Raw genomic sequence first — 22,358 nt, 5'->3', positions numbered from 1 at the left:
TCGTAGCCTCAGTTTGCACCATCTCCTGTAAAAACCTGGCCTTCCATGTCACCACCTGCCCGACACTGGACGCTGCTGGGTGCCAGATAAAAGCAGCCAGTTCTCAGCAGCACAAGAGCCAAGATAACCCAGAGAAGTGTAAAAGCTGGCACTGAGGTTTGCTGCTCTGAAAGAGGCTAAAGCTGATGCAGGGAAGGAGGGAGAACATCCATGCAGGCTGCTTGGACAGGGACAGGAGGAGAAGGACAGCTGAGCCCAGGGCTGGCTCCTCTCCCCCCGCCCGCCACCTTCCTCAGGAGCTGACTTTGATGGAGTGGAGCACCTGATCAAAGGAGAGCAGGAATGAAGGAGGAGACCAAAGACAGAGCTCCAGGGAAAGAATAAATGAGCCTTTGCAAAGACCTGGAGGGAGGAGGAGAGGGTGGGCTCCGAGTTGGGCTGTGCAGGCGGGGAGGTGCTGAGCAGGGCGGGCAGGTGTGTCCTCGCTCCAAGCAGGAATGCAAACCTGACAGGCAATGGATCACTCAGGGAAGGCTGGACAGCTTGCTGCCAGCCCCTCGAGAGGTAACCCGGGGCCTGATGCTTTAGATAAGCCCTTCCTCCTTTGTGGGGATTTCTGCAGGACAAACATCTCCCTCAGCCTCGTGACCGGGTTTGGGGTCAGGCATTGTGAGGGCCCCAGTGTCCCACCCCGAGCAGCCGGGCTGAGAGCTCAGCCTGTCCTGAGTGCAGCCTCGAGGCACTGCAGGGAAACACTCTGGCTCAGCCGGAATAGAGAGCAATTCTTGAAAGTGCTCTTTGTTTCCCTGAAAAACCCAGGCTGGCATTCAGACTCCTGCTCGGGGTTTCACTCAAAGAAGTTCGGAGCTAAGTGTCAGAATTCAGAGTGAAAGCTGGAAAGTTGGACTATTTCCTTGTGTCAGGGAAAGCACAGGGAAGAAAAAAAAAACACACCCTGCTTAAAAAATTCACGTAGGTTTGCAAAGCCACAAGTCATTAAGCACAGAACAAGCCACCAGTTCTGTGGGCCCCACAAAAACGTGCTGCTCTCCCCTGCTGACTCCACACTGTGCCCAAAACCTTCCTCCCAACCCAGCACTGTCCTGACTGGGAATGTTGGAGACAGAGGCCTGTGAAAAAGGCAGTGGGTTAAATTATTGTCAGGAAAAAAACCCCAAAACCTGTTAATTTCAGCCCACGGTATTTGCAGGAGCAGAGAGATCAAGCCCAGCAAAGAGCCACTTTGTTTCGGTCCCTGAGGAGGCCAATTCAAACTGGAGCAAAAGGAAAAGTTAAACTCCTAACAGCCTCTGAACGACCCCAATCCCTCAGAAAATCAACTCCTGAAGCAACACCTCTATGTGTGTGTTCCTTTTTACTATTATTTTGGTTGAAAGCAGAAAGCTGAGGGTCGGCAGCACAAACCGCATCGTGGAGCCCTGTTTGTTTTACCCAGCCCGGGCAGATCGGGATGTGAGGCTTTAAGGTTTTACAGGCTGCCTGGATTTCCTCTTCTGAGGATCCAAAACCTGAATCCCACCAGGAGGAGGACTGGAAGCAGCATTTTATGCACAAAATGACTGTTTCACTTGCTGCTGGAGGGACAAAAAGAGCTGCTCTTCTAGCTTGGGCCAGCAGCTCTGCCACTGTCTGTGCATCCCTAAGTGGTGGACACCCACCCAGAACAGCTCCCACCTGTACTGGGCAGACTGGAGGGGGAGGCTGGAGGAGGTGCTGAGCAGTTTCTGTGCTGCAGCCAAATGAAGCACGTTCCCAGGCTCTGCAGAGGGCTTAGGGGGATGTCAAGCAGCATCAGCACTGACCTGTGAACAAAGCGCATTCTTGTGGATCTTCTTGTAAATAAGAGCTGGGCAGATGAAACAAATGAGGCTTCCCATGGTCGCACCTGTCAGGCCCAGGACTGTTTCCACTGGGGAAGAAGAGGAAAAGTCAGCAAAGGTCTTTTCCAGGAGTGCCAGAGCAGCAGCACGGGACAGCTGCCAGAGCCCCCGGGCAGGATGGGGTGTGAGTCTGGTCGCCCCAGCCAGGAAAACAAATAACAGAGACCAGAGAAAGCAGCCAGCCCTTGTTCCCAGCTCCCCACTCACCATTCGGGATCATGATGCCTCCAACCATGGTTCCAAACACAACAGCCAGCGTCAGGGCTTTGAACCGGAGCGGGGGCATGTAGCCCCCGGCAGCGAAGGTGCCGTCCTTCTGCTGGGAGGGCAAGGGTGGAGGGGGAGAGGTTAGCTCCGGTATCGCAGTCCCCAGACCCTCAGCAAATCCCTCAGCCCCCCAGCAACCCCCTCAGCAATGCTCCAGTCCCCGTGCAGGGACTCGGAGAGCAGCCCAAGGCCAACGGCAGGAGGAAGGAGCTCGGGGGTGCAGGAGGAGGGAGAAGGCACAGGGGAAGAGCTCGGGCTGTGCTAGGGAGAGGTGTTCCCCAGCAGCTCTGGGAGCAGGGCCATTCCTGCTGCCACAGGAGCAGCTCCTCTGACAGGGAGACACCCCAGGGAGAAGGCAGGGGAGGATGGGTGCTGCTGGGCAGCTGCTGGAGGGATTCCAAAGGCCCTCTGCTTCCCATCCCATCCCACCTCCCGAGTGGGAGGTGTGGAAGGCAGAGGCCCCAGCGTGCCCTGCAGACCCGGCGGATCCCAGCTCTGCTGCTGCACAGATGGGAGAGGAAGGCAAAGCGACACCTTCAGAGCCCAGCCAGCCACGAGCCTGAGCCCAGGCGAGATCCAAAGTGTTCCCAAGTGTTTCCAGCGCTTCCTCCCCTGCACCCGCTGGCTCTCACCGACCGTCTGCCCCCATCCTCAGGCCCTCCCAACGTGAGAAAAGAGCCGGGGGCTTCTCACAGGCAGAAGTGGCAGGATTTAGAGCTATAAATTGCTCAAGTTTTATTTCCTGCCTAAGAGGTTTCTATTTATGCGGATACACAAAGGCCTCAGAACATTCCCACAATCTCTCACTGTTATTTGCTGAATCCCATCGGCGCGCTCCGTGCGCACAATGCACAGAGGAGAACGCGCCACTGCCACAAGGGACTCACAGTCTCCAGCAGACAGACCAGCTTCAGTCACAAAGGCTGGCTGAGGAGCTGGCCCTGGGAAAGGTGGAACGTGTGGGAGAGGGCTGTATCCCATATCCCACTGCCCGCCCCCGCACCGGGCCGGCACCGCAGCCCGGGAGGCGCTGGAGGAAGGGGACATCCGAACCCGCAGGGGAAAGGGCTGCTCCAGGGCTGCTGACAAAGGTGCTGGCTGAGAATAATGCAGCAGGAATGAGCAGGCACACAAGGAAGCAAGAAGAAACGGGGCTGGGCTGGGCTCCGAGGCCAGGAACAGGAGCTCAATGAGTTGGCCAGCAAAAGGACAGCAGCTGGAGCAGCAGGAAATGAGGAGGCTCCGCTGCTTCCAAAAGCTCATTTCTCCCTCTTTCTGAGGGAAAGAACCACCTTGGCTCTGAGCTGTGTCATGTGTCTGTGCCAGAGCTGGAATCCCCGGCAGAGCAGGGAGAAGCAGGCACGAGACATGGGCTTTCCACTGGGAACTCCAGCCCTTTGGCCCATGGAATCCCTCTGCAGAGAGGACACGAACCTCCAAGTGCCAGGGATTGACCACTAAGCAGAGCAGGATCTAGAGATGGCCACAGGCCCCTGCTGCACTGTCACCACACCCTGGGCACTGAGGTTTTTATGGGAGGTGAGGCTTTGTCCCTCTGGACAGCAAGTACCTGCCACATGCCATTATCACCAGAGTCTCACGGAGCCAAGGCAGGTTTGGGGCCCAAGAAAGAGTCACAAAAACCCTTCAAAAATCAAGTTTCACACCGAGGCAGCCCTGGGATCTTACCTGTTGCTCAAAGAGCAGGGTGTTGAGCGCCTGTCTGCAGGGCAGGATCATCATGGGGAACCCCACCGCCACCGACATCATGAATCCCACCCGGATCATCTCCGTCACCACGTTGGAAGGGAAGTTCATCAGGACGTTCCCAGCAATGGCCTCGGTGTAACTCACGTAGCCAAAGAAGCCCACCTGGGGAGGGGAGTGGGGTTCACACCTGCTCCTCACAGTGGGGCAGGACAGTGAGCTCCCATCGGAGCAGCCAAGTGAGGTCACTTCCCCTGCAACCTGCCAGCAGCCCCAGCACCCCAAAACCTGGGACAGGTCGTTAATCAAGAGTGGGAGCTGCCTAAAAGGAAGTTTCTCATCAAATGCAGGGGTTTTCCTAGAGGACACACTTTCCTTGCTGCCAGGCCCATGGATTGTCCCTCTCCAACGGAGGGGCTGTCACCATTCCCTGCAGCAGCCTGGCTCATGGGCCGTGGCTCTCCTCAGGAATTATTAACCCAGTTTTATTAACTGCTGCCTTATGAGGCATAACCTCCTTCACAACAGGCTGGAAAAAGCTCTCCCAAACTCTGGGTAGCAGCCCCAGCTCCAGGTTGGGCCCAGGAAGAGCTGGGCTTCCACTCTGTCTCCATCCAAGGAAACGTGCTACTCTGAAATCTTGGATTCTCCCAATGCCCCCTGTGCTCTTGGGTTCATCACCTCCCACCCAACTCTGCTTTCAGCACGATGACTTATCTGTCAGAATAAACACAGATAAGCAGAAACCAGCCCCAGCTGTAGATAAACCCTCATCCCTGTGGCCCCTCCAGATTTCTGGCAAGGGAAGAGAAGGGGAAGTTCCTACCATGATGTAAAAGGTGGTGACCACGTTTAGGGAAGAAGCGAATATGGAGCTCATGATTTTGACAGACGGCTCATCCAAGCTGTCGTAAGTAGGCAAGACCTGACTGTAAAAAGGGTAAAAATATTTCAGGAAACTTGCAAAAAAAACGGGAGAAAACCCCCAATCCCAGCCCGTTCTCTACTTCAGCCCAGCAGCAACGAATCCCTGACACCTTCCCCCTCTGGAGCATAAACACCTGCTGCTATTCCACAATTTATACTGCTAACGCCAAGAGATTTCAGAACACTCATAACTTTTAAGTGTTGCAAAAATATTCCTGCTCTCCCCACCCCACCACGTGGAGAGAAACGTGTGATGTAAACATTCGGGTTCAGAGAGGGTTGCAAAATGAATGACCGTTTGTTCCCGGGGCCGCGGGTGGCTCGGGGCCAGCCCCAGCGCCGGAGATTATTGTTCTTGGAGCTCTCCGTGCTGATAATTAAAGCAACACAGTGTTTACAGAGGAAAAGCGGGAAGAAGGTTGGAGCATCCCACTGTCTGAAGGAAAAGTTAAACAAACAAACCCCAGCCCAGCGCCTGTCCTACTTCAGCTCGCTTCACAGAAAGCCGGGAGTGCCAATTCCCTGGGATTTGGGGTATTTACAGCCCTGGAAGGAGTGGGGAATGTCCTTTGTGACATCAGGTGCATATTTTAGCACTCATTAACCTCTTGTTAGTTTAATTCTAGGGGCTGCATCCTGGAACACTCGGGAGAAGAGGGGGGAGTGTGCAGGGAGATGGGAAGGGATGTCCCCAGCTCCAGAGGGCACCAAGCCATTCCCAGGAATTGTGTCAGGCTGAGGCCAAAGAAAGGTCCTTAACCCTTAATCCCAAGGGAGGCCGAGCATCTCAGGCTCCAGGACACCGGGGCTGGAGCTACCAGCAGGGAGCACAGCTGGCTTGTCTGGGATTTGGGATTCCCCCTTGGGAATGAGGAGACTGGCTTGTCTGGGATTTGGGATTCCCCTTTGGGAATGAGGAGACTGGCTGCCCTGGGATTTGGGATTCCCCCTTGGGAATGAGGAGACTGGCTGCCCTGGGATTTGGGATTCCCCCTTGGGAATGAGGAGACTGGCTGCCCTGGGATTTGGGATTCCCCCTTGGGAATGAGGAGACTGGCTGCCCTGGGATCTGGGATTCCCCCTTGGGAATGAGGAGACTGGCTGCCCTGGGATCTGGGATTCCCCCTTGGGAATGAGGAGACTGGCTTGTCTGGGATTTGGGATTCCCCCTTGGGAATGAGGAGACTGGCTGCCCTGGGATTTGGGATTCCCCCTTGGGAATGAGGAGACTGGCTGCCCTGGGAATCTCTCCATTTCAGATCCCTCCCTGCCCTCTCCACAGCCACCTCCAGCAACATTCTGGCCTTCAGCCTCCAAGGGAAGGGTCCAGCCAAACATTCAGGCTTGGGAAGGAAAAAAGAGGGAAACAGGGAGGCTCTGCAGTGTGTGAGATGGTTAAAAAGGTGATTCAGAGGTTAGCAAAATTAAATCTACCCAGCTGAGACTATAAACTACATAGAAAGAGAGGAACTGAATATATAGAAGGCAGGTAGAGAGAGAAAGAGAGAGAAGAGAGAGATGGAAAGAAATAAAAATATATATATAAATATTGTCTGGGCTGGGGACAGGGTATTTTCTTGATGTTTGGAAAAAACACACTGCTTTAGATTGCGTTTGCCACAGAAGTGCTGCCATGGAGCCCACATTTAGGTACACACAAATCCAGACCAAACCATTTCCCTGCATTTCCAATTCCCAGGAAAATTGTGCTGGGTACTGTGTGGCTTCCATAAGGAAAAAAAAAAAAATAAAAGGGATTTGTAACAAGGTAAAGCTGCAAGAGAACACAATTCCCTTTGCCAGTTGTAATGGAGACATTAAACAGCAAGCCTGGAGTGTGCTGGGGTAGGATCTGAGCTGCCAAGAGAGCCAGTAAGTGGGAAATGATGATTTGGATCTTGGAGTGGGTGTAAACACAGCAGTCTGAGCAAATTTTATCTGTCACATTCATTTACTGTTGGCACGAGACCCATTTGCTGGAACTACACGGGGGAAGCCCAGCTCTGCCAGGCTTCCAGAGGAGGATGGTCCTTCCAGAGGGGGCCAGTCCTTCCCGTGTCCAGGGCTGGATTTACACTGCTGAGAGCTGTCACGGCTCTGGCCAGCCACGTGCTGTCCTGGTGCAGCAGGGAATGCTGCTGGGAACAGCCTGGCCTGCCTCACCTTCTTCCACTTGGCAGCAGAAACCCTCACAAAAACAGGGAACTGGAAAGGTGGAAATTGCCTGGGCTGCTCTCACCTCCTTCCATGTGCCACTAAACCCAGGGAACTGGAAATGCAGGAACAACCCTCCAAAGTCAACAGCTGTGTGATGTTTGGAGTGTTCTCCAGGAAATTTGTGGAAGCAGAGCAGCCCCCAGCATTCACTGCCCAGGTGGGGGTGGCACAGCGGGGTCACACAGCCTCTCCTGGTGCTCCAGCATTCCCTTCAAGAACCAGGGGAATTTCATCCCTCCTGCAGCTGCACCAGAAGCTCCTCAGGAGCTGTTTGGCCCCAGCGGTCTCATGTTGCTCCATTACAAGAACTCCCAGGTGAAATGGGATAACAAAAGGGTCTGGCTAACAAAAGGGCCACGACTGAATGAGAGGCTGAACTTCAGTGAGCTGTAAAATACTCTGATGAAAACAAACCACCGAAGCAGATGGTATCTACCCCTTGCAGATCCTCCTGACCCTGTGCCCTCACACAAACTCACTGCAGGGACAAGTGCCAGGGCTGGGAAGGGCAGGTACTTACGACTGACAGGCAAAAGACATTCCAAAGATGGGGATGCAGCGGAAAATGCCCTCCCAGCGCATGTAACTCACTCGCTGCAGCCACTGCCCGCTGAAGAGCCCGTGGTTGAAGGAGGACACCACAACCTGCAGCCAGGACACAGAGCAGCGGTGAGCAGCCAGCCCCAAACAGCTCCAGGGCAGCAGCAGTGCCAGGCTGGGATAAGAAGCAGCGTGTGACAGCTCTGCTGGGAGCAGCTCGAGCTGCCAGCACAGCCCCTTCCCAATCCCCCAGCTCCACATCCCACCCACACAGCTCCCAGGGCCACCAGGGATCCCAGGGAGTATTTCAAGGGATCGATGACATCCCCCCCTCGTTTGATGCCGTCACACGTCGCAGCACACACCAGGGTGGGACAATTTCCACCCTCACATTAACTGTGAGAATTGCTGCTCAAAGCAACCTCTTCTGCACTTTTTAAAATGTGTTTTTTAAAATGTGTTTTTAAACCCAAACAGGAAGCACCATTGGCCTTAGAGAATCCTGTTCAGCAGAGACAGACAAAGGGTCCTAAAACAGGATCCCACCTGCTCCTCCAGGGCCATTTAACACCACCAGCTCACCAAAGAGAAGGAAAAACTTTATGGAAAAGGGGAGGAGCCGAGGCCAGGGAGCTGCCTTGCCATGGACACAAGAACTGGCAGGAGCTGGGTTGCACAGGAAGCAGAAGGTAAATATGTCTGAATGTCTGTTTATAATATCCTTGGATGGGGTTTCTAATCCCCAGAGACGTTTCAGTGCAGCCAACTCTCGGAATGCTGTGGTTTCTTAAAGGCACACCTCCCCGAGGAGGCAGCTCTGAGGTGGGACCCTGCACAGAAAAAGTTACATGGAAAGAATTCCCACACCTCCCTTTCCTTCCAGTCCTGAAATTTGGGTGAGACAGGGCTGGGGCTCCACGAGGGAATCACAGGAGCATCTGGCAGGTGAAACTGGTCATTAAAAAGCAACAGAAAAGTAGGAAAACGGGATCCCCGGTGTCCGTACCCACCACGAACATGAACACGCTGTAGAAGATGAGAGCCATGGCACTGAAGGACTGAATGGAGGCCATCATGTTCCTCTGGAGGCTCAGGGGAAGGACAATGCACAGGGAGACAGCAAAGAGCAGGACAATCCGGAACGCGCCCGACACCTGCAGAGAGACCGGCATAAACACCTGAAGGACACCCAGCACACCCACCCCATCAGCAAACCCCGGCGTGGCTCATCTTTCCAGAGTGAAAAGCAACTTTAAACAGTGAAATCCTGTGTCTGGAGGTGTTTGAAGATGCTGCAAGCTCGGTGCTCTGCGAGCTGTGTCTGTGCTGAGCTGAGACAGTCACTGGGTGCCACTGTTGCTCTGCAGTGTGTGACAGGTCCGAGCTGGAAGATCCTGGGGGGTGGCTGGGGGGGTTAAATGCTAATCCAGCACAAGCTATTTAGGTATTTTCATGCAATTAAAGAAAATCTAAATTTACTTGGGGAGACGAGAAATTGAAAGTGTTGAAAACTCCAATCCAGAAAATTAATCAAAGCCTCACACTGGTATTTATTATAGCAGAACACTCTGGAATGCTTGGAAATATTTAATACCTAATTTGGCTGCAGCCTCAACGCATCTTTTTTAACTTCACAGTCCCTTAATCTGAGCTTAGGAGCATCAGGCAGCACAGATAACACTCTACCAAAAATCCTTTTGCTTCCCTGCACGGCCCTCGTGCCGGCTCCGAGGAGCACCTCCTGCCTCTGAGCATCCTGAGCCAGCAGCAGGCTCATCACACGGCTGAGGAGGCAGGAACACAGAGATTCTGGCCACAAAAACAGCCAGGGACAGGACAAAAATCCCTCCTGAACTACAGGGAGGAGAACTCAGGCAGAGGAACTGCCTGTCACTACCCACTGGGGGAGGAATTAAGGCAGGAAGCATTATCTCCCCCAGGAATCTGCTCCAGAATTAATAGGAGACCAAGTTAAAAAGAATTCCTTTGATGGAAATGCCTTATTGGAGTTTTACCCAGCTGATTGTTTGCCATATGTCAGAGCTTCCCAGACTTCCCAGAGCTGCAGGCTCCGTGCACGAGGATCTCTCCGTGAGGGGACCCCACAAAGCCCCCCTGGGACCCCAGGGGTGCTGAGCACACTCTGAGGCAGGAGCTCTGCTGGATCCAGGGAACTCAGGGCAAGGTCTGGGAGCACTGCAGCAGTGATTTATTCACCTGCAATCCGAGCATCTGGGCAAAGAAGTTGGAGCCCAAATCGCCGATGACGACGTAGAAAGCGATGCAAGTGCCCAGCATCAGCCCGATCATGCTGCAAACACAAACAGGGCTGGGTTAGGAGGGCCATGCTCCCGTCCTCAGCGTTGGGAAGAGCAGGACAGCCCTTCTGCACTCCATCCCCATAAAACAGCCACCACAGAACCTCCATCCACACCAAACACTCAGACACGCAGCTCTGCCCTTGACACACGCAGGGGTTTAACTCCTGTTGGGAGCCATGGGGAAAAAAAGCCAAGGAAAACTAGTCTTGGAGATGGCAAGAACTCCTTGAACTCCTGGAAAAATTCAAAGGAATCAGCATGAGGCTCTCAGAGCCCCACACCCACAGCAGGACCCTGCCATGAGAGTCTCCATATCCAGCTATCGTCTCTCCACACAATGGACCACACTTTAATGAAAAGATTGTCCATGAGCTGCTTCTCCTCCCACTCCTGGACCACTTTCCTTCCCAGTTCCAATTATAGAACATCCCTGTGGCAATTACAGCCTCTGCTTGCATGGACAAGCAACATCTGAGGAATATTCTGTGTATTTTTAGTGCTGTGCAGAAGTTTGCAGCTGGGAAGAGCGAAGGAGCCAGCACCGCTGCCGGCCCTGGGCTCAACACGCCTGGAAAAGAATCCCTGCTGGAAAAAGCAGGGCTGTGAGGATTGTGCCATCACCTGACATCCACACTGGGGTCACGGGAGGAGCAGAGATGGAGGCAGGATTCCCCCTCAAGGCATCTCGAAGGGAAGGGAGCACAGAGGGCAGGAGCAAAGCAGATCCAAGGAAGCAAACGCTCCCTCCCACTAACTCAACAGCAGGGATGTCACCCCTGGAAAGCTGCCACGAGTGACACGGCTGGGATTTCACAGCAGAGCAGGAGAGGAGCTCATCCCCACCTTCTGTGCTCCTGGGAAGCGCTCCCGTCCCCAGGAGCCCTGGAACGGGCGGGATGGAGGTGACACCTGTGAGCTGTGCTCAGGGCACCTCACTCAGCCTCCTGTGGAATTCCAGGAGGCAGCAGGGGAAGGAAGGAGAGCACAGAAAAGTTTTCACCAAAGACACCCAAACTGTTCACACTTTGAATCTGCAGCAGATTTACCTTGTTTCCACCAACATTTTTCCTGCTTTTCCATAGGCATGAAATGCTGGCATAAAAGGGGAAAAAAGAGTAGAAGTTAGTCAAAGAAAGGTCCAGAACAGGGCAAGATCTCAGCTCACAATTAGACACTAACAGTGACACAGGGCAGTGCAGCAGGAACCCACCACTGGTATTTTGGGGTTGTTTCCCTCACCCTCCCACTTTCTTTTTCAGCCTTTCCCTTTGGAAACTGGAAACCACATAAGACAGGAACAGGGATGAGGGAAAGCCAGCAAGCAGGTTCTTTTTTTTCTATTTAAAACCAGAAGTGGTGTGAAGCAGCAGCCACACATGGCAGCCATTAAAGGCAATGGGAGAGAAAATATTCCTGTACAAGATTGTGTGTGGCAAAAGTTAAAGTGGTGCAGAATTCCAATCCAAGTCCCCTTTTTATTTTTATCTTCCCCCTCGAACTGGGCCGCCCGACATTGCTGGCTGGGAGAGCTGAGCTGGTGCCCAGAACGTTCAATCCCATTCCCAGAATACCCAGTGCTCCCAACCCACACCAAAGGGCTGCTGCCAAGGCTTTGCTTTCCCCCTCCCTCCCATCCTTGGGTTGGAGCAAAAAATGCTCAGTAGTCCTCAAATCATTGGGTTTTCTCTTAAAAAGACAATGCCAAGAAAACTTGACTTCTATTTTTAGCTCTTTCTGGGCAGGACGGGAATGGGGAGCTCTGGTGCCAAACCCAGACCACAGTGCCCAGATCTGCCAGTGAGGTCCAGCATGAACCTACCACCCTGGAGTCCCCTCTGCCTCCCCTCAAGGCACAGCCCAACATTCCCAGCACCCGCCAGAAAACAAACTCGAGTCCTTTCTGGAAGCTTCTTCTGCTATTTTAAATATTAGCTTCAACTCTTGATTTCCTTGGACTCTACTCGAGCTAAAAATTCAGGAAACGAGATGTTCTCCCACAGAATGAGCAAAAGGCACGGCAGGGACCCACAGCCTGGAGCAGGGATGTGGGGGAGCACCCAAAATAGCTGCTGGATCGGTGACAGGGCAGCGGGACAGCCGCCACCAGGCACTGTGCCCGGGCACGGGGAGCGCTCCGCTCCGGCCTCCGCTGGGAATTCACAACCATGAGGGAAAAGGCAGCAGCCCTGAGGGGGGTCAGGCCCACAGACCACGGGTCTGGGAGGAGAAAGAGGAGCCAGCAAGAGGAAAACATCCCTCCTGGAATGGGGCAGTGACAGGCTGAGCTCGGGGTGGGGGGAACGGAGGAATGGCGCTGCTGATCCTTCCAGAGCACATTCCAGCCTCTGGATACGGGCACAGCCCCCGGTGATGCTGGGACCAGCCCATCTCCCCGGCTGGTTGGAATTGATGTTCAATGAGAACAAGCCACAAACACTGTGGGCAGGTGTCCCTGCCTGGGGACAATGGAAAAATGGGATTCTTTATCTTCTCCAGGAGGTGACGACTATAAAATAAATGGTACAGTCAAATCCTTGGAATGGGATCTTGGAATGCCTCCAAACTTGCTCAGAAGCTGGAGAAACCTTTTAAACCCAGTGTGGTTCCTGGGACAGAGCTGCCCAGCACATCCCGAGTGCTGCTGGAAGGGGAGGGATTCACTCATCCCCTGGTTGAAATCCACGTGGGAACTGCCTCCCACTTCCCTCCTCACCCACACATCTCCCTGCAGCCCTTCCCCTTCCCGCAGCGGTGACGAGCCAGCCCCAGCCCGGACACCCTTTGTGCCGGAGCCGTCGCTCCCGGTGTTCCTCCGGAAGGCACTGCCTGTCTGCAGGGAATGTGCACAACCTTCCCCGGCGGCTCAGCGCTGCCAAAGCCTCCCAGGAGTGCCCGCAGATGTCCCCGGGCCCAGCCTGTGGGGACAAAGGGGGTCTGTGTGGAGCTGCCCGAGCTCGGAGCATTGGGATGCGGCGTGGGAGCGCTCCCGGCCCGTGGCACCTCTCCCAGGGCACCGGGAGCGGGCACAGGCGCTGCTGCCAGCCCCCGCCTGCCAGGAGGAAGCTGGGAAGCTTTACTGGCCCTCTCTGTATTCCAGCCCCTTGGCTCCGGGGCGTGCAGAGGATCCCTTCTTCCCGGGACACGCTCCAAGGTGGAGGGGACTCTGTGTCCTCCGGGAAGCAGCACACAAAGGCTCTTGTGAGGGGCAGGGAGCAGCGGCAGCTGGGCCGGGCGCTCCCCCTTCCCTCTGGCACCAAAACAACCTCCCAGACCACGGAGCTTCTCCATCTTTCCCGTTTCTAGCAGATACAAGTCGGCAGAAGCCGGGATGTGCTTCCTGGGAGGAGCAAACCCATCTGTCAGCAGCTGCTGGGAGCCCTTGTGCCGGGGCAGCGCCAACCAGCTCCCTGCTCCCACAGAAAAGTAAGGCAGAAGAAGGAAAAGGCGACTTTTCCTGTTGCTTCATATGCCAACAGCAAGGACTGGAACCCAAACACCTCCTCCTGCTCCCCGAGTCAGTCAGAATCCCAAGAGAGGCCACGAGCAGAGGCCAATCCCGGCGCCAGCGCTGAGCTCTGAGGGCGGCCAGGCTCTGCCAAAACCCACCCAGGGATCTTCCAGATGTTTTTATTTTCTCAGCCCTGTGGAACCTCGCTCTGTTTCCTCTCTGCTGAGCCATAAAAGAGCTCCCAGCTCGGATCCAGGCAGCCCAGCTCCATGCCAGGCTGGCAGAACCCGCTGTCCTTGCAGTGCTGGGTGGGGAACTCGTGCCCAGACCCACAATTAATTCATCCCAGACCCACAATTCATCCCAGATGGCTCCTGGGAGCTGGGGTTTGGATCATCTCCTCCCCTGCCCCACAGAGTCAAAACAACTCAGCACCCATTAACAGGGTTGTGGGGAGCAGGATCCAACCCCAGCACTGCCCCGGGGGAGAGGCAGAACACGGGAAACTGGGAACTGCAGCAGGAAAACATTTGTTGTTCCAACAGCACCAGCGAGGAAATGCGAACAGAGAGGTGACGGTGCTGCCAGGAGAGCGGCAGGGCTGGGAAGCAACCCCGGAGCTGGGATCTCACCGAGGCCGGGGTAGGTCCTGCGCTTGCTGAGGTTGGCCGACTTCACCAGGAACATGCAGGACTGGTGAGTCATCCACGAGCAGAAGATGAGCAGCACGGCTCCCAGGAGGATCCCACACTGCAACAGAGCAGAGCGGGGAGAGAGCAGCAGGAGATGGGGGTCAGCCCAGCCAGCACCCTCAGCTTTCCCCCGCTGTTCCAGCCACACTTTTCCCTCTTTCAGAAAGTTCTGTCCTGCTCCTGGCAGCTCCACAGCACTCTCTCCAGGGCACAAGGACACGTGGAACACACATCTGCGTCCCACAGCTCCCAGCTGCACCAGTCCCAGCACCGAGGAGTGAACTGGGAGCAGCTCGTGGAGCAGAATTCCCACCCTGGCTCATCCATCCACAGCTCCCAGTGGGTTCAGGGGAGCACAGACAGACCCCGAGGTGGGTAAAGTTATTTATCAACAACCATCTGGTGGCACAAACTCCTCACCCAGCCCCTGCCTGGCTGCTCACAGGGCTCCAAGCAGGTGACTTGGAACAGCTCCCAGGGAAAGCTGTGGGGGCACAGCAGGCTTGGAAAAGCCTCCAAGCCAACTCACGTCTATCATATGGCTAAATACTTTAATTTTTCCCTTCTCCTTACAAGACAGGCAGAAACGATCAGCTGGAGACCACGGGACAGGGAAGCACCCAGAGCTCGGTGCAGAAGTTTTGAGTTGGACTGAGAAAAACGCGGTGTTTGGAACACGAGATGTCCCATCTGGGTCTCAAGCGTTTCCTTTGCTGGCTTTCCTTTCCAGCCAGGGAACCACCCCCCAGATTCGGGCCAGAAGGGCAGAGGCGGCCTCTGTCCGCCTTCCCCGGGCGCGGAGCAGCTCCCGGGGGCCTGAGGCTGCCAAGGGCCCGGACCGACACCCCCGGGGGACACCGGCAGGACCCCGCCCGGACACAGCGCCCGGCCCCTCACCTGTCGGAAGCAGAAGGGCACGGTGAGCACGCTCACCCCCACGATGCTGTTCACCACGTTCATGATCAGGCCCCAGTTGGAACCCGCCGCCGCCGCCGCCGCCATGGCCCGCGGCGGAGGATCCCCGCGGCGAGGGACGCGGTTTGTGGCCGCTCCCCGAGCTCCACGGCCGGCTCGGAGCGCCCGGTGCTCCCGGTCCCTCTCAGCCGGCCGTGCCCGCCATGGCCCCACCGGGCCCGCCCCGACCCGGCACCGGCCACAGCGGCACTTCCGGCTTCCGGTGCCGAAGGAAGTGATGTCACAGAGCGGGGACACTCCTGCCACCTTGGCGGCCTGGACTCGCTGGTTCTGGGGGGTAAAGGGGGGGTCCCCACGGTCGGGGGCACCCCCGGAGAGCGGAGCGCGGCCAGAGAGATGCGGGAATGCACGAGGACACACATCCGTGCACATCCTTGCGTGGACAGGCACGGAGGTGGGTGTGCGTGTGCCTTTACAAGCGTGTGTGTATATACATGCGCGACCACCCACCCCAGCGGGGGTCCCCAGCGTGATGGGGGCCCCTGAAAGGCCCCTCGAGGGCAGCACATCCCCCCCCAGCATCCCCTCCCGCCTGCACATCTGGGCACGCATCCAGCTGTGCACACACATCTGCTCCCCATCCCACCCGGAGCCATCCCCAGCTCTGCCGCGGACGTGCCCCCCACATCCCATAGGATAAGGGAAAAACAAGGAAAGATGCGGGGGGGGGGCTCTGGAAGGGTCCCCCGAGGCCAGGCGTGGCGGCAGCTCCGAGTGGCACACGCCAAGGGCACGTTCCCGTCGGAACGGAACGCGGCGCTCGTATAATTTGCAGCAATTGCGATGGGAAACCGCAGGAATTCGCTCTACAAAAGGTTTGCAGGGAGGTGAACAGGAGCTCTAATTCCCTCCAGGTGCAGGCCGGGATCGGTAGCTCCAGCTGCGTTTTGCTGGCTCCCGTGCCGGAGCGGTGGCTGTGTCCCTGTGTGTCCTCGGGGTGGGATGAGGGATCCCCTCGGGAATGTCACCCATGGTCAGAAAAACGCTTCTGGTGGGGTCTCCATGTCCGAGTGGGAGCTGGGAGCTTGGGAAATGTGCAGAGCCATCCAGGACACAGGATGGGGACACCAGGGGAGCTGCCCCAGCTCTGCCACCCTCCTGTGCCACAGCCCCGGGGCTCGTCCGTGCCCATCCCCAGGGAATGGGGTTTTCTGCAGCTCCTCGGGTACCACCGGCAGCTCCGAACATCCCAAATTCTGCCTCGAGCGGGAGCCAGGGCAGTTTCCCATCACAAACCTGCCGAGAGCAAGGAGAATTCTCTGGAAAGCCCCAACCATCTTGAAGCAGCGCGAGGGAGCCCCGAGGCTGCTCTGCGGGCGGGGGACAGCGGGGCTGGCAAAGGGCCCTGCTGGCTTTGGGAGCCAGAGCAGCGTTCCCACGGCAGGATCCACCGGGAATCCCAGGTGGCTCAGAGCCCTTCCCAGCCCTGCCCCATGGCCCAGATTCCTCCCGCCGGATTTGGAGCCATGGAGAACAACCAGCCCCGGAGGATGCCGGAGCCACAATTACTGTAATTAGAAATGGGGGCTCAGGGCTGGCTGATCCCACAGGGATCCTGCGCTGCTTTATGGAAGTACAAATCGCTGGGGATGTCCAGAGGTCGCTGCTGTGTCCGATGCTGCTCCGCAGGGATGTGCACACGTGTGCTGGCACACTCTGAGCTGAGCTGAGCCAGATTCCCAGCTCCCACGGGTGATGCTGTCCCAGGAAAACAGCCGGCTCCATCTTTGCTCCCAGCCTGAACTGTTGTTCAGGAACTTGCCTCAGTGGCAGCTCCGTTCCCATGAACTTGCCAGGGCACGGGGATGCTCTTCCATGGAACCATGGCTGCATCCCTGCCCTCCCTTCTTGGGGGACACAGCGCAGGGTCCACGGGGAATGGGAAGGAATGGAAACCCCCTCTCCAGACCTGGGGCAAGCCCACCCACACCCCACCCCATGTTCCCCCTTCAGCAGGGACCAGCACCCAGCGCCCAGGGCCAGCCAGCTCCCGACAGCTGCTTCCAGTGACAGATGCCTGGCAGATCCCCGGAACCACCCGGCAGGGATTGAAAAACATAAATTAAAACAAATTGCAGTTTTATATTGCAAATAAGAGCAGTTTGATGGGTTTTATTGCAGAACAACCATTAATGAAGTGCAGTTTCAGGCACCTTAATTGCTCAGGGACCAAAGTTCAGTCCGTATCTCCAGCACGGGCTGGGAGCTGCCGCATGTCCCGCGAGGGCCTGGCAGGCTGGGAACGCGATCGGGAATGAATTTATGGGCACGATGAGAATGATGGAGGCAAGGAGCCGAACCCATCTGGGGGGTTAAAGCAGAGTGGGACAGACAGCACAGCCTGTGCTGGAGGGAGGCGAGAGGCCGTGGTGTCCCCGCCATTGTGCCACTCCAGTGTCAGCCGTGGGACCCCACAGTGGGTACTCATCAGGGCATGGAATTTGTGATGGGGGTTCCCAAACATTTGGAACTCTGGTGCTGTCCCAGGGGCTGGGCAGGAGCGATGCAGAGCCAAGGCCGTGAGAGGCCCCGGGAAGCCCCCTACACCCCCCAGAACCAAGCACGCGTAGGCAAGGCACAGAGGGGCGTGCAGGGGACAGTACCGGGGATACAACCACGGGGGATCCACGCTCAGCCACGCACCTTCAGGACACGATCGCGCCCGCCCCACGCGAGCCCCGGCATCGTCCCACCCGCGAGTGGACACGCTCCCCGCCCGCATGTACCCACGCCTCGCCCGGGCACCGAGGCGTTCCGAGCCACACGGTGCCTTGCCGGACCTTACCGAGCCGCACGGGTCCGGTGCGGTGCCCCCGCGCGCGCCCATTCATTCACACCCGCGCCGTGGGAACGAGCCGCGCGCGCCGCGGGCGGGAAGCGCAGCCCCGCGGTGGCCCCGCCCCTCCCGGCGCGCATGAATGAGCGCGCCCCGCCCAGATCCATATTAGGACACCCGGCGCCGCTCGGGGGGCGGAGCCTGGCCCGGCCGCCCCGCCCCTTCGCTCCGCCAATCGGAGCGGCTCGCCGGGCCCCCCGCCGGGCTCCGGCCTTTGTTTGTGGAGGGTTTCGGGGCCAATGGGAGCGCGGGACGGGGGGCGTTGGGCCAATGGGAGCGCGGGACGGGGGGCGCTGGGCCAATGGGAGCGCGGGATGGGGGGCGCTGGGCCAATGGGGTCCCGGGGGGGACGCGGGGCGGAGCGCGGGGCACGGCCCGGCCCGGCCACGTGCGCGCGGAGCCGCCTCCGCGGGGACCGGGGACAGCGAGGGGACCGGGGGGACCCCGGCGCGGCCGTGCGGAGCCCCGTGCCAGCGGGCTGTGTCCCCAGCAGTGCCAAGGACACGCTCCTGTCCGTACGCTGCCAGTGCCGGATCCCGGTTCGGCACCTTCCTGCTCCGGTAGACCCCGGGGAACCACGGTGGAGCGGCCCCAGCCTCGGCTGCAAACCTCGGGCGCTGTCCGGGGTGTGGTTCGGGGCTGGCCCTGACAGCCCGAGGTGGCAGCAGGGTTATGTTGTACTTGGAAGCCCGCGGTCCTCCTCCCCCGTTATTGCCGGGACTGGGGTGGGGGGCGTCGTCCTGGAAATGCCAACTGCTGCGGCCCCCATGCCAAGGGAGCGGCACCACACGCCAGGACTGGGACACCGTGTAGATCTGTGCGCCGGGACAGGGCTGTGCCCAACGCCCAAGGGGGCCGCACCGGGCAGGAGCTTCCCAAGGGGTCCCGGAAATCCCATCCTGTGCGTGGGTTGTGTCCGGGATCTGCTGTCCCGTCCTTGGCTGTGACAAACAGCCCGGTTCCCAGCCAGCCCCATGCCCGTGCCGCACTCGTGGCGAAGCCGGGCCGCTCCCAGCCCAGCGGCAGGAGGATGAGCTCTTCGCTGGAAAGGTGAAGGTCACGGTCGTTCTCTCTGGCACAGGCAGCTCCCAGCTCCATGTCTGTCCGTTCCCGTCCGTCCAGCGCTCCAGGACACCACCACAGCACAGCTCAGTGTCACACTGGCCATGGCACTGACATTCCCGAGCGGGAGCCGTGGTGGTGGTGGCTGCCCATGGCCCGGCCAGGGGGTGCTGGTTTGCTCCTCATCCCCCTCGCCGCGTCTCCCATCACCAGCCCCCAGCTCCGGCTCCATCCCCGAGTCCAGCCAGGCCTGCCAAAGCACGGCAGCAGCACCGAGCACCCGGCCAGGGGCACAGCCCCGGTGTCAGCTGATGGCCGGGACAGCGGCCAGCCCGGCCCGGCCCCGCCGCGCTCTCCGGCAGGCGGGGAAGCACCGGCGCATCTCCCGGGGCCCGGGGAGAGAACAAAGGAGGGCAGCTGCAGCGGAGGGAGCGGCGCTGCCGGATGCGCTGCAGCGCGGATAATCCGCCCCGGCGCGGCCTCGGGAGCACCGGCAGCTCCGGCTGCGGGCAGCGCCCGCTCGCTGCGAGGCGTGAGGGCTGGCCGGGCTGGGGAGGGGGCTCATCCCGGCTCCCCATCCCGGATCCTCATCCGTGCCCCCCGTTCCATCCCGCCCCGCGGCCGCGCTCACCCCGGCTAATGCCGCGCCATAAAGGAACCGACTTACATTAACGACTTTTGTCACCAAAGTCATTAACATAATAGGGCTTCCACATCAAAATTGAATATTAATGCTCCGCCGGCTGCGGAGGGAGGCGGATAATTGCTCTAATACATTTTCCAGTCGGATTTTCGCATCGCGGCAGCAATTGCATTAGCAAACCCGATTATTCCCACGGCCGGTACAATGGGATGGTTAATGGGAGTTAAGTTCCTGCCTTTTTCCTCGGACCCCCGAGCGGCTGCGGCTCGGTGCCCCCCGCTGTCCCCGAGCTGGGAGCGGAGGGGACAGCGGTGCGGAGCCACCTCGTCCCTCCGCGCCGGCAAACACAACCCTTGGACACGGACGGCCTTGAGACGCGCCGGGAACACCGAGGCCAGCTGGAAAACCGCCTGTCCCCGGAGCCGTGCCGAGCCGAGCCGTGCCCGGCCCTGGGATGAGCCGTGAAGGACAGCGGAGGGGACACACCAGCCCGGGGATCCCACCACAGCGGTGCTGGGGATCCAGGGGTTATTCCCAGCTCCTGCCCCAGGAGGGTCAGGGGACTCCCCCCTCCCAGCCTCTTTTTCCTTCTGAGGGGGTTCAGCAGCTCCCAGGAGGAAACAGCTGCGGAGGGGGGAAACTGCCAGGGTTGCAGCCCCTCTGCTGCACCCCCAAACATGTCCCCTGTGCAGGGACAGGCCGTGTCCTCTGCCACCACACCCCATCCTCGGGGTCCCCTCTCACTCCCCCAAGGAGCTCAGGGGGCTCTGTGGTGGCCCAGCCCCAGCTGAGGGGAGGAACAGGCACCGTGAGAGCGGCAGCAGCAGTGGACAAAGGCAGCTGCAGGGCTGGGGGGATGGATGTGGGGGGGATCCTCATTAAATTGACTTTAATTGTGCTCATTTGGCCTCACTTCATTGATCAAACCTCACACAGCAGTTATCCCCAAGGGGCGGGGGGGCTGCCCACAGGGTTTAGAAACCCACAGTGGGGGTCTGTCTGCCCACTGGGGGCTGCCCAGAGGGAAGCCACCCACGGGAGGGGTCTGCCCATGGGGAGGGGTCCTGCCCACAGGGCCGCCAACTCATGAGGGGCAGTCTGCCCAGGGAGGGGGGTTACCCACAGCAGGGGCTCGCCTAGGTTTGATTTTTACCCTCTGGGGATCTGCCCACTGTGCCCAGGGACACAGCCCTGGTGCTCCACAAGGCCTGGACTCAACCCCTTCCCACCCAGCACCAGGGGTTCCCCCGGCCCCTTCCCACTGCCACTCCCGCCAGCGTCACTGCGGGAAGGAAGAGCCTGAGAGCCGCTTTCGGTGAGGTTTTTTTGGTTTTCTTTTTCAGTCAGGAAACTCTTTCCCAGCACTCCCAGACCACCGGTGGCTGCACACCGTGTACCCGCACACCGGGATCTGCACCGCGCTCCCGTTCGGCAGCGATTCCACTGGCGCTGGGATAATCCATAAGGGCCCTTCCCCGGCCTTTCCCACGTGGAGAGGGATCCCACGGGCCTTCGCACGGCAGCCCTGGAGGAGGATGCGGAGGCTGGGTGTGCGGTGCCACCCCATGTCCTTGCGTGTCCGTGTGTCCCCCGGCGTGTCCCCAAGCGTGGCTCCGTGCCGCAGCCGCACGTCCCGCTGCAGCAGCGCCTGTTCCCGGCTGTCCTTGTCCGTCTGTCCCCATGCCGTGTCCGTGCGTCCCGGTGCGCGGCTCTGTCCGTGCGGTGCCGGAGGGTCCCCGCAGCCCCCGGCCGCTCCCTCCTAACTCGATTGCTGTCCCGCGTAATGAATCGCCCGCCGTAATCTAATCGTGGTTACGAGCGATTGGGATTTATTTCAGCGTTTTCAATCAATTACACCCTTTTATTGCCAAAAAAAAAGGGAAAAAAAAAACCCAAAACACCGGCAGGGACCCTGGTGGCAGCCGCTGCCGGGCCTCTGCTCCCGGTACCCCCGGTGCTGCTCCCGCTCCCGTTCCCTCTGTGTGGTCCCCGGTACCCTGGCCCTGTGCAGCCCCCTGACATCACACAGCCCCTCAGTCGGCTCTGTCCCCTCCCACGCCGCCCCCTCCCCACATTGCACAGCCCCCCAACACTGCACAACCCCACACACTGCTCTGCACGGCCCCCCGACATTTCACTCCACATCCCCCAACACTTATGCCCCCACCTCGCAGAGCCCCCAACCATTCCAAAACCCCCCCACTGCAGCCCCCCAACACCGCACACCCCCCACCCTGCTCTGCAGAGCCCCCCCCCCACTGCAGCCCCCCATTGCAGAGCCCCCCTCGCTCTGCACGGCCCCCCATTACTGCACCCCCTCACACTGCACAGCCCCCCAGTTACCCCCTTACTGCACACTCCCCGCCTCGCAGGGCCCCCAAGCTCGGCATCCCCCCGCTCCCCGGCAGGCCCCCGCGGCCGGTCCCGGACCTGCGGCGGGCGCTGCCCGCGGCCCGTTCCCCTCTCGCCGCTCTTTGATCCCGCTCGCTCCGGCCCGGGGCGCTCCGGGGTGTGCGCGGGGGGGGCCTCGAAACCGCCCCCGCCGCGCGTGTCCCCCCCCCGGGGGGGCGCCTTGAAACCGCCCGCGGCGCCGGCCAATCAGCGCCTTGTTTACACTGCGTGATTGACAGCGCGCTGGCGCGGCGCCAGCCAATCAGCGCGCGGGGGGGGCTCCGCGCGCTGCGGCGGGGGGTGCGCAGCAATGCAATCCCCCCCCACCCCTCCGCCCGGAGCGCGCGCTGCGCCTGCGCGCCGCTCCCTCCTCCCCATTCATCCGCCGGGCTTGAATTAGGCGCCGCCGTTCCGCGCCGCTCGCCGCGCGC

At 59.0% G+C, this 22,358-nt stretch overlaps 1 protein-coding gene and 2 long non-coding RNA genes across 3 annotated transcripts in view; 1 reads left to right on the top strand and 2 right to left on the bottom strand.

The window, feature by feature from the left end:
• Positions 1-15,178, bottom strand: part of SLC38A10 (solute carrier family 38 member 10) — a 30,006-nt gene extending 14,828 nt beyond the window's left edge. The window contains exons 1-10 of the mRNA XM_086857013.1: positions 14,918-15,178; positions 13,961-14,078; positions 10,927-10,972; positions 9,777-9,870; positions 8,570-8,713; positions 7,540-7,664; positions 4,702-4,804; positions 3,858-4,040; positions 2,109-2,220; positions 1,824-1,930 (exon numbers count right to left, since the gene is read on the bottom strand). Of these exons, the coding sequence (XP_086713139.1) occupies positions 1,824-1,930; positions 2,109-2,220; positions 3,858-4,040; positions 4,702-4,804; positions 7,540-7,664; positions 8,570-8,713; positions 9,777-9,870; positions 10,927-10,972; positions 13,961-14,078; positions 14,918-15,022 (1,137 nt within the window). The 5' untranslated portion in view covers positions 15,023-15,178. The remainder of the gene's footprint in view (positions 1-1,823; positions 1,931-2,108; positions 2,221-3,857; positions 4,041-4,701; positions 4,805-7,539; positions 7,665-8,569; positions 8,714-9,776; positions 9,871-10,926; positions 10,973-13,960; positions 14,079-14,917) is intronic.
• A 70-nt stretch (positions 15,179-15,248) lies between these two features.
• On the top strand, positions 15,249-17,076 carry LOC147649844 (uncharacterized). The gene is made up of 2 exons (XR_015277928.1): positions 15,249-15,389; positions 16,949-17,076. It is a non-coding gene; the product is annotated as an uncharacterized LOC147649844 (long non-coding RNA).
• Positions 17,077-20,846: 3,770 nt separating this feature from the next.
• On the bottom strand, positions 20,847-22,053 carry LOC147649843 (uncharacterized). The gene is made up of 2 exons (XR_015277927.1): positions 21,967-22,053; positions 20,847-21,338 (listed from the first exon to the last, which is right to left on the bottom strand). It is a non-coding gene; the product is annotated as an uncharacterized LOC147649843 (long non-coding RNA).
• Positions 22,054-22,358: the final 305 nt, after the last annotated feature.

The sequence above is a fragment of the Cyanistes caeruleus genome, chromosome 19 (assembly GCF_971803275.1).
Source record: "Cyanistes caeruleus chromosome 19, bCyaCae1.hap1.1, whole genome shotgun sequence".
Lineage (NCBI taxonomy): Eukaryota > Metazoa > Chordata > Aves > Passeriformes > Paridae > Cyanistes > Cyanistes caeruleus.
The sequence above is the reverse complement of the archived record's forward strand: the minus strand, read 5'-3'. Positions and strand labels throughout refer to the sequence as shown.